A 15,575-nucleotide genomic window follows, 5' to 3' on the forward strand; every position below is an offset into this window, starting at 1 on the left:
GTGTGCTGGCCCCGTGATGAGCCGTGTGCTGGCCCAGTGATGAGCCGTGTGCTGGCCCCGTGATGAGCCGTGTGCTGGCCCCGTGATGAGCCGTGTGCTGGCCCCGTGATGAGCACCCGTGGGCGAGCTCGGTGAGATGACCCTGATCATGCTTTTCTCCACCAGGTCCCTGTGGGCAGTGACTCACAAAACGTGGTCCAGCCGCCCTTCCAGCAGCCCATGCTGGTTCCTGCCAGCCAGTCTGTGCAAGGAGGCCTCCCAACAGGAGGTGTGCCTGTGTACTACAGCATGATCCCACCAGCTCAGCAGAATGGTACGAGGTGAGGACTGCTGGAGAGCCGGGGCGCATTTCCCATTGACCTTTAGCAGTCACCATGCCATCCGTTCGTCTCCACTGGTCTAAGAAACCCAGTGTTAACCTCAGCCAGTCTCCTGGACAGTGCATACATACAATCCCAGCAGCACTTGAGAGGCTAAGACATGAGGGTCACAACTCTAAGACCAGCCTGGACTGCCTGGTGAAACCCAGTCTCAAAAGTGTGTGTGTAGGGGTCAGTCTCTTTCCCCTCACTGATTGGATATTTACATAGAGCTTTGCAGCAAGAACTGCCTGCTTCTAAGACACCGGTTAGAATGACCCCAGTATTTGTTAGTTAGCCAGACTCAGTACTGCAAGATAGGGACTGATCATCAATAAAACAACAAATTTTACAATATACTTATATAGTCTTACTGTAGAGAGAATGAAGATAGGTCATGGCTAATAAGATCATTGGAGTAGAAGAGACATCTTGGAAATAACCTAGTATACTACTCTAGTTTTGTTTTTGTTTCTTTTTTTTGGTTTGGTTTGGTTTGGTTTTTTTTTTTTTTTTTTTGGAGTTGTTTCTGTTTCTCTGTGAGACTCTTTGGTTCTACTACACAAGCTAGGCTGACCCTGAACTGCATCCTTCTACCTCAGCCTCTTGAGTGCTACTGAGATTATAGTGTGTAGCACCATGACTGTTTTCTTTGTTTTGTTTTGTTTTTCTTGATTTATTTTTAGAAACAGGGTCTTTGCTCAGGCTGGCCTCAAGCTCATGGCCCCTGGTTTATGGTTGCATAAGTCACCATGCCCTGGCATTTGCATACTCACACTTGTGCCGTCTCTCTGTCTGTCTCTCTCTGTCTCTGTCTTTGTCTGTCTCTCTTGTGTGTGTGTGTGTGTGTGTATGTTCATTCATGTGAGTATTTGCCATGGTGGGGTGGTATACTCAAAAGGCAGAAGTGAATGTTGGGCCCTAGAGAACTAGAGTTACAGGTGGTGAGCTGCCTCAAATGGAGCTGAGAGTTGACCTTTGCTCTTTTGCTCTTCTGAAAGACCAAAGAGTGTTTTTTGGTTTTTCGAGACAGGGTTTCTCTGTGTAGCCCTGGCTGTCATGGAACTCACTTTGTAGACCAGACTGGCCTCGAACTCAGAAATCCGCCTGCCTCTGCCTCCTGAGTGCTGGGATTACAGGCATTTACAACCACACCCACTTTTTTTTTTTTTTTTAAGATTTATTTTATGTATGTGAGTACACTGTAGCTGTATAGATGGTTGTGGGCCTTCATGTGGTTGTTGGGAATTGAACTTAGGACCTCTGCTAGCTTTGGCCCAAAGATTTATTTATTATTATAAATAAGTACACTGTAGCTGTCTTCAGACACACCAGAAGAGGGCATTGGATCCCGTTATAGATGGTCGTGAGCTACCATGTGGTTGCTGGGATTTGAACTCAGGACCTTCGGAAGAGCAGTCAGTGCTCTTTAACCTCTCAGCCATCTCTCCAGCCCCCCACTTTTTTTTTTAAGTGAAGAAATCCAAGCTAGGAATCTTAACAAACCTACACAAAGTCACAGAGCTAGATAGAAGTGCACCTGAACTACAGTTAATGTAGGTCTATTGCATCTCTGTGTGTGCATCTCCAGTGTCATCTGTCTACTTGTGTGTGTATCCATGTTGTTTTGAATGTTGCAGTGTTTTTCTCCTGTCTGTCTTGAGGGCATCCCCAGTGCTGACCACTGTGAATGCACCCTCAGTCATTCACCCTTTAGTTCCTTCTACTCCTTCCTTCTAGCACTGTGGTTTGGCCCTGACTTGATTTAGTACTTCTTTGTTTTTAAAACATCTGTGTATGTACACACATATGTATTTTTGGTGTTCCACATTGTTAGGAAGAGCAAGTGCTGCTAACATTCCATATTTAGTGCAGATTAGCAGCTTCCTAATTGAAAGATGATCAAGTACAAATATATATAATTAAGTTTCAACTGATGAGTGATTTTAGAAATTGCCTGGTAAATTGGTCTGGGAATGGCTTGTGGCTGCCTTTGCTCCCCATGGGGAGGCCGGGGCAGCAGCAGCTGTCTGTCAGGAGCTGTGTTCCCCTCCATCCATTACATGCCTCTCTTCTCCCTCCCTTCCCAGCCCTTCTGTGGGCTTTCTGCAGCCTCCTGGCTCTGAGCAGTACCAGATGCCTCAGTCTCCCTCTCCCTGCAGCCCACCGCAGATGTCACAGCAGTACTCAGGTAGGAGCACAAAGAACCTGGGGGGGCAGGGGCGGGGTGGGCAGGGGCAGGGCTACTGCAGAAGACCCCAAAGGCGGGCTGTGACCTCATCACAGAGGCCCAAGTCTTGACTACACAGTGGGTCAAGGCACACCTTGATCCTGCCATTCAGAAGGTAGAGACAGGACGGCCGTGGTTCCTTGTGCCTTTGCTGATGTGTATGTGCATATACTCACTGTCAGGAAAACCTCTGTCTCTTTAGACAGGTTGTCTCTTTCTCTTGGGAATGTAAAAACAAAGCTGAGAAACGTTTTTTAAAACATAGTAGATCGGTTCAACAGATTTTAGTGAGTGCTCACATGCACTGTGGTGTCTTTATTCTGACTACAATGTATAACAAAATTTAAGACCCGAGAGTGAATTTGTACTGGAGATTACCATGGTCCCAGGTCTGGAACTTCGGGCTTTGACTTTGTGCACCCTGTAAGCCACATCGTCAGTCACAGGTCTTCAGGAGACTCCAAGTTCTATCCCTTTCTGTTCAGGAAGGAAATGGCTTTATGTTAAACAGCTATAGGACTATTCAAAAGAGCAGGCTATACCATGTGAATACATATGGCATGTGGTCCCTAAGCTGTCTGCCCCCAGTACACCAAGGGCAGTCGCCCTTGTCTGTTTCTCTCTCAGCACTCCTACACAGCCACACAGCATAGTTAAAGAAACTTAAGGACTTTGGAGAAGAAATCTAAATTCATCCTCGGGGCATCCCCATTCCGCTCTGTTGGATGTAGGGGTGTGGATAGATCTCCTCCTCTTTTAGTGACGGAGCCATTGGCTGGTTTTCCCATTTAGAATGAAATGCTTTCACCTAAGATGTTTTGTGCTTTGCTGTTAGATGCTTTGGGGCAATTACAGAATTAATCTTGCTCATAAGATCTATTTCACCTTTAAGGTGAAATGACCTCTTTCTGGTTTCATCTAGGCCTAATAGAGATCTCTCACAAGCTAAGGTTTTAAATCCATCCACCCTTTTATTACATGAGTGAGCTCTCTAACTGCCTCTTCTGTCTACCAAGGGCACTTGGCCTTGAATGTCCCAGTGGAATATGGAAATTGTAGAAACCAGCTCCCGAACTTGCTGTATACTCTGCTGGTGCTTGGCACCACATGCATTTTCTTTGCTGTTACAATCAGTGTGTGCATGTGCATGCCTGTAAGGATGTGTGGGTGTTGACCTCCTTTGTGATACTTCAGTATCTTTTTGGTCTCTGGTATCTGTTGTTCAATATATAAAAGGTCTTGGGTCAAAAGCAAAGCCATAGGAAATAATTATGTATCGCTTACTTGGTCTAGTGCTAAGCCAGCTAAAACATGTTTCGTTCTGGAGACGAGTAGCACTGGAGACCTAGGCTCAGCATGAAAGAAGGAAGTAGTCTAGACTTCCCAGACCAAGGAAACATCTCCATCCTCTGTCCTCCTGCTTAGGAATTTACCCCAGTTACATCTCCTTTCTTCCCTAAACTGACCCCACAACATCTGACAGTCTTGTGCCTTCCCTCAGTCCTACACATCCTAACGTACGACATGATGCTCACACAACCACTGATGTTTAAATGGTTACTGTCTGCTCACAGGAATTAAAGACATTTTTAAAAAGAAACACCTTCCTTTCCAGTTTTCTGTTAACTCGGAAGATAGATGGCAGGGATGGCCTACAGAGGCCACCCTCACCTTCAGAGGACAGTCACTCCACTCTCCTCTCATGGAGCAACATGGTCACTTTTCCAAAAATAAAGGCAGGGATTAGGATTGGCTGTTCCTGGAACAACCGTTGTGGTTTATTAATACCTTTTTGGAGTTGCCCAGTTCGTCTGAGCCTTTATTCTGCAACTGCAATGCTACATATAACTTTAACTCCAGGGAATACTTTGTGTCCACTAAAATGGTGGCTTACAGGTCTCCTGAGGTTCATATGAGACTCACACAGACATGAAATGACAGTGACACCTATACATAGACCTGAGCAGCACAGCCGTGTAGACACGGCGCTGTACAGAGCAAGCCTCTCACACACTCACTGCCTCAGCTTTGAGGGTTTCTGAGACAGAATATTCTCCTCTGCTTCAGGAAGGTCTTCCTCTCCCTTCCAAAACAGGGGAGGGGCTGGGGAGCTAAGTACTGATTCTGTCCTGTCATTTTGGCTTCGTTTCTTTTTCATAGATTTGGTCCCTGCTGGTGAGGAAGAATCCCTATCAGTTTTCAGTTTTCTTTCTCAATGATCTTAAAAAAAATCTAAACAAATGAAACCAATTCTGCCAGACATAAATGTCGTCTGCTTGTATTTATGTGGTTTGCTCTGCCCAATCGACCTTTCTGCCCAGGTTTAATGATGCCACTTAAAAAGCCATTCACACGTCCCCTCTCATTTCTTAGCTCTCAAGCTGAAATTGATTTCCTTACGCAGCCCCCTTCTCCTCCTTCCCACTGCTCTCGGCCCAGGCTCCTTCCCCAGCCTGACAAGAAGGAAGCACTATCCCTGGGCAGTGGATTTTTTTTAATTGCCATGTCCATTAAGAAGTAGGGACAGTTCAGCTGTTAACAGACACCACCTGCTTTTGGCTTGAGGAAGAGAAGCATAAAATCAGCTCATCAGTTGAGTGGTGTCTGTGTCCTCGGTTGAGTGAAGGAACAACGCTCCAGGCCGTCGGGGGAGGACTGAGTGTGGGGAGGAGTTCAGAACAGAGGCTGAAACCAGGACTCTCCTGGAGTTAGAGAAAATAATATAAGGACTTTGTGCTTTTCCTCCCGTGGAGCCCCCAGTAGGTCCTATGTGTGCACGTTGGCATTAGGAGGTGGCTCCTTTGTCCTGCTTATGCTCTCACCGCACAGACTGGCACATACCCCACCTTTCCCAGCCTAGGGCGATAGGCTCCAATTATGAGCTGCCTTCCAGAAAAGCTGTAGATTTGATTATTTTCTCGTTGGGCCCTCGGGTTGCAATGAGGAGTTTGAATAAGGTCAATTGCAGTGTTGATGGTAGAGGATGTTAGAGTGGGTAGAGCTGTTAGGAAGGATGGGGAGGAACGTGCCCGGAGCAACTCTAGGAAGCAGAGAGTTGTTATGGATGCATAGCGCACCGCAGCTGTGCAGTTTCGTGTGGCCCTTTCTGTAAGCCACACTGATGGATGCCCTTCCCCTATGGTGCAGTGGATAGGAAGATAGCAGCCTATTGAACTGGGTATTTGTGGTTTCTGGTTTGGTAAGCCCTAGAGGGGTGGAGTACACAAATGGCCCAGAGAATAAGCTCAGGCCTCCTGTGTCTCCTGACCAATACTACCTGAATGAACACTCACTCAAGTGTCTCCTGACCAATACTACCTGAATGAACACTCACTCAGCATGGCTGGTCTGGCTGTACCGTTTCCCATCATAGCACAGTGTGGGAGCAGCAGCAGTGGCAGCCCTGAAGCCCCAAATGTAAAAACGGCAGCATTGCAGCAAGCTTTGGGGATAGTAATCCCAGCTCCCATTTCTCCACCACCATACACACTAGCTCAGCCTCAGCAGGAACACAGCCTGGCAGGTCAGAAGTTGGCACTCATGCTGTCTAGTCCCAGTGTGGAGTCAGAGCCCCGCCTGTTCCTCCCAGCAGGGACTGTCCATCAACTTGCTTCTCCCTAACTCTTTACCTTCTTTTTTTTTTTTTTTTTTTTTTTTTTTTTTTTTTTTTGATTCTTCAGCTGACTGCAAGAGGGTTTATTGTACACGAGCTACACTTGGCCACAAGAGAACAGAGATAGTCCAGAGTGCCGGGGGTCCAGGGCAGAGGGACTGTTTTGGTTGTAAGAAAGGCGGTCATTTCTCCAGGCGATCGCGGCGAGGTGATGTTCCAGGTCTACTGAGACTCATTACCGATGGCAGCACACAGTCCGATAGCTTGTCCCGGCCCTCAGCATCCCTCACTTCTGCTCCTGCAGGCGTCGTGGGTGCACGGGCTGGCTTACTTGGACCTCTGTTTCATCTTTCTTCTCTTGCGCTTCAGCCTGCGCATTCTCTTCTTCCGCCACTTCGCTCTCATGGCGTAGGAGTCTCAAGGAAGATGGCGCTAAGACCGAGAGCCCTTCTTTTTAACATAAAGATTAGACTTAGCATTCCTCCCCGGTGTGACCTTTTCCTCCTCCACTGGCTAAGTAGAGGAAGTAGCCATGGCTGCCAGCACCAAACCTCACAGTCATATCCGGTTGGGCCCTGGAGTCTGCCAGTATAGCCTTCAGTACAGCTGTTATCCTTCTGGCTACCCTGCTTCAGAACCTCCTGCTTCAGTCTTCTACCACTGGACCCCGCCCTCCATCATCCTATTTACTTAGCCAGTGCATTTACAAGGTGGGCTCCACAGAGCACTGATCCTATCCCAGCATCTCCAGGGCACAGTCCAAGTGTCCTACCAGGATGTACCTCAGACTCTGCTCTCAGCTCTTCCTTTAGTGTCTGCATTGTTAATAGACTGTCCTTTCTGTGAGGACAGTGATCAGGCTTGTTTGTGGTATACTCAGTGTCCAGCATAAGTACTGGCACATAGCAAACATGCAGTAAGTGTTTGTTAAATAAGCTTCTTATCTCTTAGTGGTTTTCCCACAGTATGGGTATCTTAGCACCTCAAAATTATTTCTCGTTTTCTGAATATGACTTGTGCCCTCTGCTTGAGCTATTCTCCCACTTAACCACGGGTGACAAACAGTGCTTTGTAAGGTGGTCTAGTGACACTGTGAGCTTCCCTCTTCTCCCGAACAGTAGATTTTGCTGTCATTACCACATTCCTTCCCAAAGAAACTTACACATACCTCCAGCCCTGGCCCATGACCCAAACCCAAACACAGATCAGACAAGCACTGTGCCCAGACATTTCAGCAATCTGACCTGGGTGTTTGGTAATGCTCAATTTGGACAGACTGGAGTAATTTTTCTGCCAATCATAACAAAATGTCCCTCAGCAGGTAAAGGACGGGAGAGCACTGGCATCTGGTCCCATCTTCTCCACTCAAACCGCTACTGTGTAGGGGTCGGGGGCTGGGGCTGGGGCTGGGGCTGGGGCGAGAATCAGAAGCCAAGTCAGCAGCCGTTTCAGATTCTTGGCAGGACACAGTTAGAATGGCCCTGAAACAAGTGGGTGGATTTGCTTGCTGGCTTTTCCATTCAGAGATAACTCTACATCCAGAATAGTTCGAATACCCAACAACTGCTTTCCTCCTGCTACTCAGGAGTGTCACCTTCTGGACCAGGTGTGGTGGTCATGCAACTGAATGTCCCTAACGGACCCCAGGCCCCCCAGAATCCATCCATGGTCCAATGGAGTCACTGCAAATATTACAGCGTGGACCAGCGTGGTCAGAAGCCTGGAGACCTGTACAGCCCCGATGGTAACCCCCAGGTAGGTCCAACCCTTGTCATTTGTTTTGTTTGGTTTTGTTTTGAAACAGTGTCTCTCTATATAGCTCTGGCTGTCCTGGAACTCATTATGTAGACCAGGCTGGACCTCAAACACTCAGATTCACAGAGATCCACCTGCCTCTGCCTCTTGAGTGCTGGGATTAAAGGGGTGAGTCACGATTCCCAGTTCAACCTTTGTAGGCCCAGATTCTCAGGAAGAAATCTTCATGTCATCAACCAAGCAACCTCTTTTACACATCTTTCTCCAGATGTTTTAAGGGAGAAACATGAAAATACCAAAGTGAGTCCTCTCTCAAGGAACCCAGTTATAGAACAGTTATAGACCACGTCAGACATGCTTAGAGCAGAGTCTGCATGGGCCAGGGATGAGTGCTGCTCAGCAGTTATCACAAGCTCTGGGCTGGAGCAGATGGCATCTAAAGGACCCCAGGTTGACCTCCATCCTCCACAAACAGGCACATATACAAACGTGCACATATACAAACGTGCACACACACTTAGGGGCCCCTGGGTTAAAACTTACAGAGTTTGACTCAAGGTTTATTTTTCTTGCACATTGAAACACAGTAAAACTTTGGGAAAAGGTTTCCAGTTGGCAATTATCACAACAGAGCTTTAGGCTTAGCTACATAGAAACTCCCTAGCAAAGTAGCAAAGTACCTGTGACCTTTACTAAGAGTGAGTTCTTTTGACTAATAAATAGGGCCCAAGGAGGAAGGATTGTAATAAACATAAGGATGGTGTCTTAGAGTTTCACTGCTGCGAACAGACACCATGACCAAGGCAACTCTTATAAGGACAACATTTAATTGGGGCTGGCTTACAGGTTCAGAGGTTCTGACCATTATCATCAGGTGGGAGCATGGCAGCATCCAGGCAGGCATGGTGCAGGAGGAGCTGAGAGTTCTACATCTTCATCTTCTGAAGGGTGCTAGCAGAATACTGACTTCTAGGCAGCTAGGATGAGGGTCTTAAAGCCCACCCCACAGAGACACACCCACTCCAACAGGGCCACACCTTTCAATAGTGCCACGCCTTGGGCTAGGCATACTCAAACCACCACAGATGGGTTTTGTTGAAGGACTCTTTCCTAAGAGCAGGATCCATTCACTGAGAGACTAAGCTCAAGACAAAAGTCTAAACACTGCCCAGGGTTTGGGGGGATTCACGAAGGATGACTCCATAGAATAGCAAAGGTCAGGGCTGGAGAGATAGTTGAGCGATTAAGAGCACTAACTGCTCTTCCAGAGATCCTAAGTTCAATTCTCAGCGACCACATGGTGGCTCACAACCATCTGTAATGGGATCTGATGCCCTCTTCTGGTGTGTCTGAAGACAGCTACAATGTGCTTATATCAATAAAATAAATCTTTTTTTTTTTTGGTTTTTCGGAGACAGGGTTTCTCTGTGTAGCCCTGGCTGTCCTGGAACTCACTCTGTAGACCAGGCTGGCCTGGAACTCAGAAATCCGCTTGCCTCTGCCTTCCAAGTGCTGGGATTAAAGGCGTGCGACACCATGCCTGGCAATAAAATAAATCTTATAGAAAGAATAGCAAAGGTTGTGAGGTCGTCAGACAACATCCACTCCAGCCTTCTGGGAAACCAGGCATCAGTCCTTTTCTAAAACGCTTTGAAGAAAATAGGTCTTCGTGTTTACTAATTCTGGTTCCTCCAATGCTTTTTCTAAGCTGTGCCTTCCAAACACACACAGACACAGACAAAACAACTAACTACAGGGTAGGGCTGTTGGTAAAGTGGGTGGTTCACTGCTTGCCTTGCATACGTGAAGTCCTGGAAGTAAGAATAGCACACACTAGCACAGACTGGTCAGGGTGCAGGACTGCAGCGGGAAGCAGTGGTCTGACCTGGGCAGTGCTTACGAGGCCGCTTTGTCTCTTGACAGTTGTGACGTGGAAGCCGTGGGACATAGAAAGGATAATGTGTTTGTGATATGTGTTCTTCTCTCTCACAGGCCAACGCACAAATGGGCAGCAGCCCCGTCACATCTCCTACCCAGTCTCCAGCACCCTCTCCTGTCACGAGCCTCAGCAACGTCTGCACTGGACTCAGCCCCCTGCCTGTCCTCACACCATTCCCCCGGCCTGGGGGTCCTGCACAGGGTAGGCAGTCAGATGAAGGCAGGCTGCTCTGGGGCTCAGCATTCCTTTTCCATACAAGGTAGAAGACTAGAAGATAGCAACAGGCAGGGAGACAGGACAGAAGCACACCCTCTGACATCTGCTGAGGCAAAGGACACCTGCCTCTCCTGCTGCGCCTCTGTAACTGACCCCAGTCCTCCTTCACAGACTTGGTATTAACTAGGGAATGGGAGGCTGAGTCAGAAAGGGATGGGCTTTGCTTTAAGATTGTTTCTCGCAGGGCAGTGGTGGCGCACGCCTTTAACCCCAGCACGCAGGAGGCACAGGCAGGCGGATTTCTAAATTCGAAGCCAGCCTGGCCTACCTACAGAGTGAGTTCCAGGACAGCCAGGGCTACACCGAGAAACCCTGTCTCAGGAAAAAAAAAAAAAAAAGATTATTTTGCTAGACATGCCTTAGGAGGCAGAGGCAGGAGGATCTCTGTGAGTTTGAGACCAGCCTGTGCATTTTGAACTAGATTCATACGCAGTTGTGAGATGCTGATGTGAGTACTGGGAACCGACCCAGGTCCTCTGCAGGACTCAGTGCTCTTGACTGATGAGCATCTTTCCAGTGTCAAGAAGAATTTGATTTCTATACAGGCAACAATGAATTTCAGTTACAACACCTGGGTTACAGCTCCAGTACAAAGTAGCTGATGTTTAACAAGTTACTTAAATTTATAAATAGACTTTAGTTTCCTCATCTGTAAAATGGGGTTAGGCATACTTAAGATGGAAATAGTCTTATTGCTTTTTGCTTTGACTGTTACAAGTAATCTAAAAGTAAGATTAAGATACTGTTTAAGAACTTCAAAAAAAGCTTTTTTAAAGATTTATTCATGTTATATAGGTGAGTACACTGTCTCTGTCTTCAGACATACCAGAAGAGGACATCAGATCCCATTACAGATGGTTGTGAGCCACCATGTGGTTGCTGGGATTTGAACTCAGGACCTCTGGAACAGCAATCAGTGCTCTTAACCGCTGAGCCATCTCTCTGGCTTGTTTAAAACCTTTAAAAAGAAGCAGGGCGTGGTGGCGCACGCCTTTAATCCCAGCACTCGGGAGGCAGAGGCAGGAGGATTTCTGAGTTCAAGGCCAGCCTGGTCTACAGAGTGAGTTCCAGGACAGCCAGAGCTATACAGCGAAACCCTGTCTCGAAAAACAAAAACAAAAACCTTTAAAAAGACTCTGAAGTGAGACATTTGTGAGTAGTAAGTTACACAGTGCTGGCTGTCACAGGTGTTGCTGTAAGTGCTTTATAGGCTGAGTTCAGCCAGCCGTCCAACAGCAGCACACAGGGCTCTCTCAGTACTGTGCTTGCTGTTACACAGCCAGCATTTCTGACTGGGCATCAGGCTCCAAGCCTGTGCTCTTGTCCACCCAGAACTGCCTCTCATGACGTGCCAAACACTTGTGGGTTGGAGGAGGACCACTCATCAAGTTCACTCTCACTTTGTACCCCAGACTGGCTTGGGATTCACGGTGTAGTCAAGGCTAGCCTCAAACTCATAGCAATCCTCCTGCTTCAGCCTCCCAAGTGTTAGAATAACAGACACGTGCACAAAACTTCCCTGGCAATTTACATAGGGTCTACAGTGGAGAGAATGCATATGGATCTAATAGTCCAGCTTAGAGTTTAGGAAGGGGCACCGCTCTTTGCTTGTTTGTTTCATCTTGTTTTTCTGAGGCACGGTCTTATTATGTAGCTGTGGCTATCCTTGAACTCTCAATGTACACTAGGCTAACCTTGAACCTGTAGACATCTGCCTGCCTCTGCTGAGTGCTAGGACTAAAGTTTGTGCTACCACATAGAAATATAACCCTTAAATCAGTTCCATCATAGAAAAGGTAGGACTGGGATGCACTGCTGTTGGTCTCCAAAGCCCCAGAGTCTCCGAACAGACATGCTGTGTGCTGTGAGGTTCGACCTGCTGAGGAGACATCCCTCTCACTCCTCAGGTGACGGGCGCTATTCCCTACTGGGTCAGCCATTACAGTATAATCTGTCCATCTGCCCTCCCTTGCTCCATGGCCAGTCAACTTACACGGTGCACCAGGTAAGCCTGCCCCCTCAGTCCTGAGGCACCAGGCACCCCTCTCATCTGGGCCCCTGCCTGTGAGCCATCGGCTTCAACCAGCTGAGTGGACACGGGAAACCACAGAATGGACGAAGCAAAGAGTTGATTCCACCCGGGGTCTAACGTCCTGGCTGGGCAGGATCCCCAGGGTGGTGCTACTCCTCAGTGTCTAGGGCAGATGTTGGGTCACTAGGCAATCAGTGTGGTTGACTTGGGGTGAGAATTTTATTGGATGTTGAAGGGACAGAGTGGATTGAAGCACGGAAACCGGGGCAAGAGACAAGCACTGAAATCTGCCTCCACTGACCTGGGGACAGCAGATGTTGGTAAGTCGCAGACATCCAAACCCCTGAGGGAAATGCCCTTCATGGCCATCCCAGTACAAGTGCGAAGGCCAGCTGGGAGTGGGGAATTGAAGTCTTCTTTGCTCCAGAGCAGGAGAAGGTAGAGAGATGAAGTGTTTGTGTCCCTGAGCCAGCCATGCACGGTCTGGAGGCAGACCTTGAAAGACATTTGGAATAGCACAGTGTGGGTGCCTAAGCCTCTTGTTAATCTGCAGTCTCCTAGAAGCCCTCCTGTCCCTAATCTAGGGCATCTCCCCTGGGTCATCCGAGACCTGACTTGGGAATCTAGGAGAGGGGCTTTCCTCCTCAGGCCTTGGGATTCCACAGTCCAGCTGTTGCCTAAACAAGGCAGGAGAGGATGGACAAGAAGGATAAAGGAAGCCTCTGGGTGGAACAGGAACTACAGATCATACTTCAGGTTGAGCTACTGCCTTCATTAAAGGTTGCTAACAGAACTCCATCTCACAGGAGTGACTCCCTGTGAAGGCATGAAGTTGTAGGTGCAGCTCAGAAACCTGAGATTCGGACTGGTGAGATGGCTCAGTGGGTAAGAGCACCCGACTGCTCTTCCAAAGGTCCGGAGTTCAAATCCCAGCAACCACATGGTGGCTCACAACCATCCATAATGAGATCTGACTCCCTCTTCTGGAATGTCTGAAGACAGCTACAGTGTACTTACATATAATCAATAAATAAATCTTTAAAAAAAAAAAAAAGAAACCTGAGATTCCAATTCTCAGCCCCTTCTTATCCCTCTGGGTTAGGAGAAAGGAAGGCTCATTCCATCTTCCTGGCTGCCCTACCTTATCTTGGTGGAGTTAAGTTAGGTTGATCTGGGGAGGCTACGAGGGAAAGACAGGACTTTGGAGGGTTTTTTGTGTTTTTTGACACAACCAGGCCACTGTCCAGTCTTGACTCTCACAGCCATTTGTGTCTCCTTCCCTTTCAGTGCTTGGAAGGGTGCTGGAGGTGACTGACCTCCCTGAGGGAATCACCCGGACGGAGGCTGACAAACTCTTCACCCAGCTTGCCATGTCTGGTGCCAAGATCCAGTGGCTTAAGGATGCTCAGGGGCTGCCTGGTGCAGGCGGGGGGGACAACAGTGGGACTGCTGAGAACGGCCGCCACCCGGACCTCGCAGCCCTGTACACGATAGTGGCTGTGTTCCCCAGCCCCCTGGCCGCTCAGAACGCCTCCCTTCGCCTCAACAACTCTGTGAGTCGCTTCAAACTACGAGTGGCTAAAAAGAACTACGACCTGAGGATCCTGGAACGAGCTAGCTCTCAATAGCTGGGGGAGGGGAGGGGCTGGCACAGTGGGAGCCAGGGCCAAGCACAGGGAGCCAAGGCGGACAGACAGACGGATGACTGGCCCAATTCCATTATGGCTGAAGAGAGAAGCAAACAGATTCTCACACTGGCATGGGACTCCCTTGCCACGGGTCCCCCTTTTCCCTGGTTGGTCCCCTTCTGTCTCCCCCTCCTTCCCATCTTCTATCATTTTTTAAATATCTTCTCCCACCATGAAATTAATTTCTTTCATATTTTTGGCCGAGTAGAATTGAGAGGCTCCGCCCTCCCCTTTTCCCATTTCATCACCAGCCCAATCTCCCTCCCCTCTTTTGGTCTTCATGAATATATTTATATGGACAGAATTAAGAAAAATAAATTGATTTCCCCATTCGTTCACTTTCCCCATCTCGTCTCCCCAAACCCCACAGAGTTAAAACTTGGGACTCCCCTCATCCCTAATCCATCCCCAGAACACTTGTATATTGTTTGAGGTTTGTGCCACAGTAACAGACACAGTATTTAATTGCACATACAGATGTTTGCTGGGTTCACTGTAAATTTTATTTAATCTGGTTTTTTTTGTTTGTTTGTTTGTTTGTTTGGGGAGTTACTTGGGGGGAGGTTGGTTTTGTTTATAAATATAAAAAAAGCAAAAAACCTGTCACTGGCTATCAGTCGCTGTTTGTTTCACTGTTTCTCTGTTGGTGTGGGCTGGATTAGAGGCTCTAAGCAGGCTCAGTTCCACAACTGCTGAGTGGGGGGGGGTTTATAGGTTAAGACGATTTCCCTAGCATGTGCACGTGTTTCTCTAACCTCTTCCTTCCGGCCTGTACACAGTTCTCAGCAATGGCTGAGTCTCTGAATTATGGTCTGTGGTTCTCACACTCGGCAAACTGCTCTTGATCAAGCTCATTGCTTCTCAGCGCTGGGCCTTTGTGTCTATATCAGAGGTTTCTTCTTGCTCATTAATTCTAATATTCATTATAGCCTGACTACTGAGCTGGGCAAGTCCAGTCCAGAACTAGGTCAGGATGCTGGCCTCATTCCTGTCCATCTGATCTTCTGAAAACCTTCAGGGATGGAGGAGACCTTGCACCTTTAATCCTTAAAAGCTTAGGGTTGGGTTCTTGGCAGAAACACAAATGGCAGATACTTATAATAAAAACACCTGAACTTGCAGTGCCAAGGTGCTCACTTCACTCACCAGTCCCTGTCCCTGTCCCCTGCAGTTGACAGAACTGAGACTCACAGATTACCACTTGCAAGGTAGAGCTGTCTAGAAGAAGAGGCTGTGCCTCAGTGCCACAGCCTGTTAATCTCAGCACTCAGGAGGCAGGCAGACCTCTGAGTTAAGACCAGCTTGAACATACCAAGTTCTAGGACAACCAGGGCTACATAATGAAACCTTAACAGATAACCCACAGAATAGAGAAAGCTGTGTCTCCCAAGATTGCAGCCGCCCCCTTTTCCTTTTCATTCCTATGCTGGGCTGTCCGAGTATGTGAGAGGTAGAATTGCAGTTAAAATGGGTAAAGGCTCTATGGCTTGGCTGTCTCCTAGGTTTATAGTTCTCCCGGGGAAGGGAACATTCTTTACAGATGAAAAACACCATGTAGCCATCAAGATGGCTCAGTGGGTAAATGCTTGCTACCAAGCCTGAAAACCTGAGTTTGATCCCAAGATACGCAGAGGAAGGAGGGAACTGACTGTGGTACATTGTCCTTTGACCACATGTTAGAGG

The 15,575-nt window shown here is 47.9% G+C and overlaps 1 protein-coding gene across 16 annotated transcripts in view; it reads left to right on the top strand.

The window, feature by feature from the left end:
* Nucleotides 1-14,508, top strand: part of R3hdm2 (R3H domain containing 2) — a 124,772-nt gene extending 110,264 nt beyond the window's left edge. For 7 of the 16 annotated variants that reach the window (XM_029482203.1, XM_029482209.1, XM_029482202.1 and 4 more), the window contains 7 exons: nt 166-320; nt 2,450-2,550; nt 7,788-7,957; nt 9,950-10,097; nt 12,080-12,177; nt 12,440-12,524; nt 13,492-14,508. In XM_029482203.1, the coding sequence (XP_029338063.1) occupies nt 166-320; nt 2,450-2,550; nt 7,788-7,957; nt 9,950-10,097; nt 12,080-12,177; nt 12,440-12,524; nt 13,492-13,832 (1,098 nt within the window). In that variant the 3' untranslated portion in view covers nt 13,833-14,508. Of the gene's footprint in view, nt 1-165; nt 321-2,449; nt 2,551-7,787; nt 7,958-9,949; nt 10,098-12,079; nt 12,178-12,439; nt 12,525-13,010; nt 13,087-13,491 lie in introns of those variants that run through there. The other 9 variants (XM_029482211.1, XM_029482212.1, XM_021175275.2 and 6 more) reach the window with 3 other exon arrangements.
* Nucleotides 14,509-15,575: the final 1,067 nt, after the last annotated feature.

The sequence above is a fragment of the Mus caroli genome, chromosome 10, assembly GCF_900094665.2.
Source record: "Mus caroli chromosome 10, CAROLI_EIJ_v1.1, whole genome shotgun sequence".
Lineage (NCBI taxonomy): Eukaryota > Metazoa > Chordata > Mammalia > Rodentia > Muridae > Mus > Mus caroli.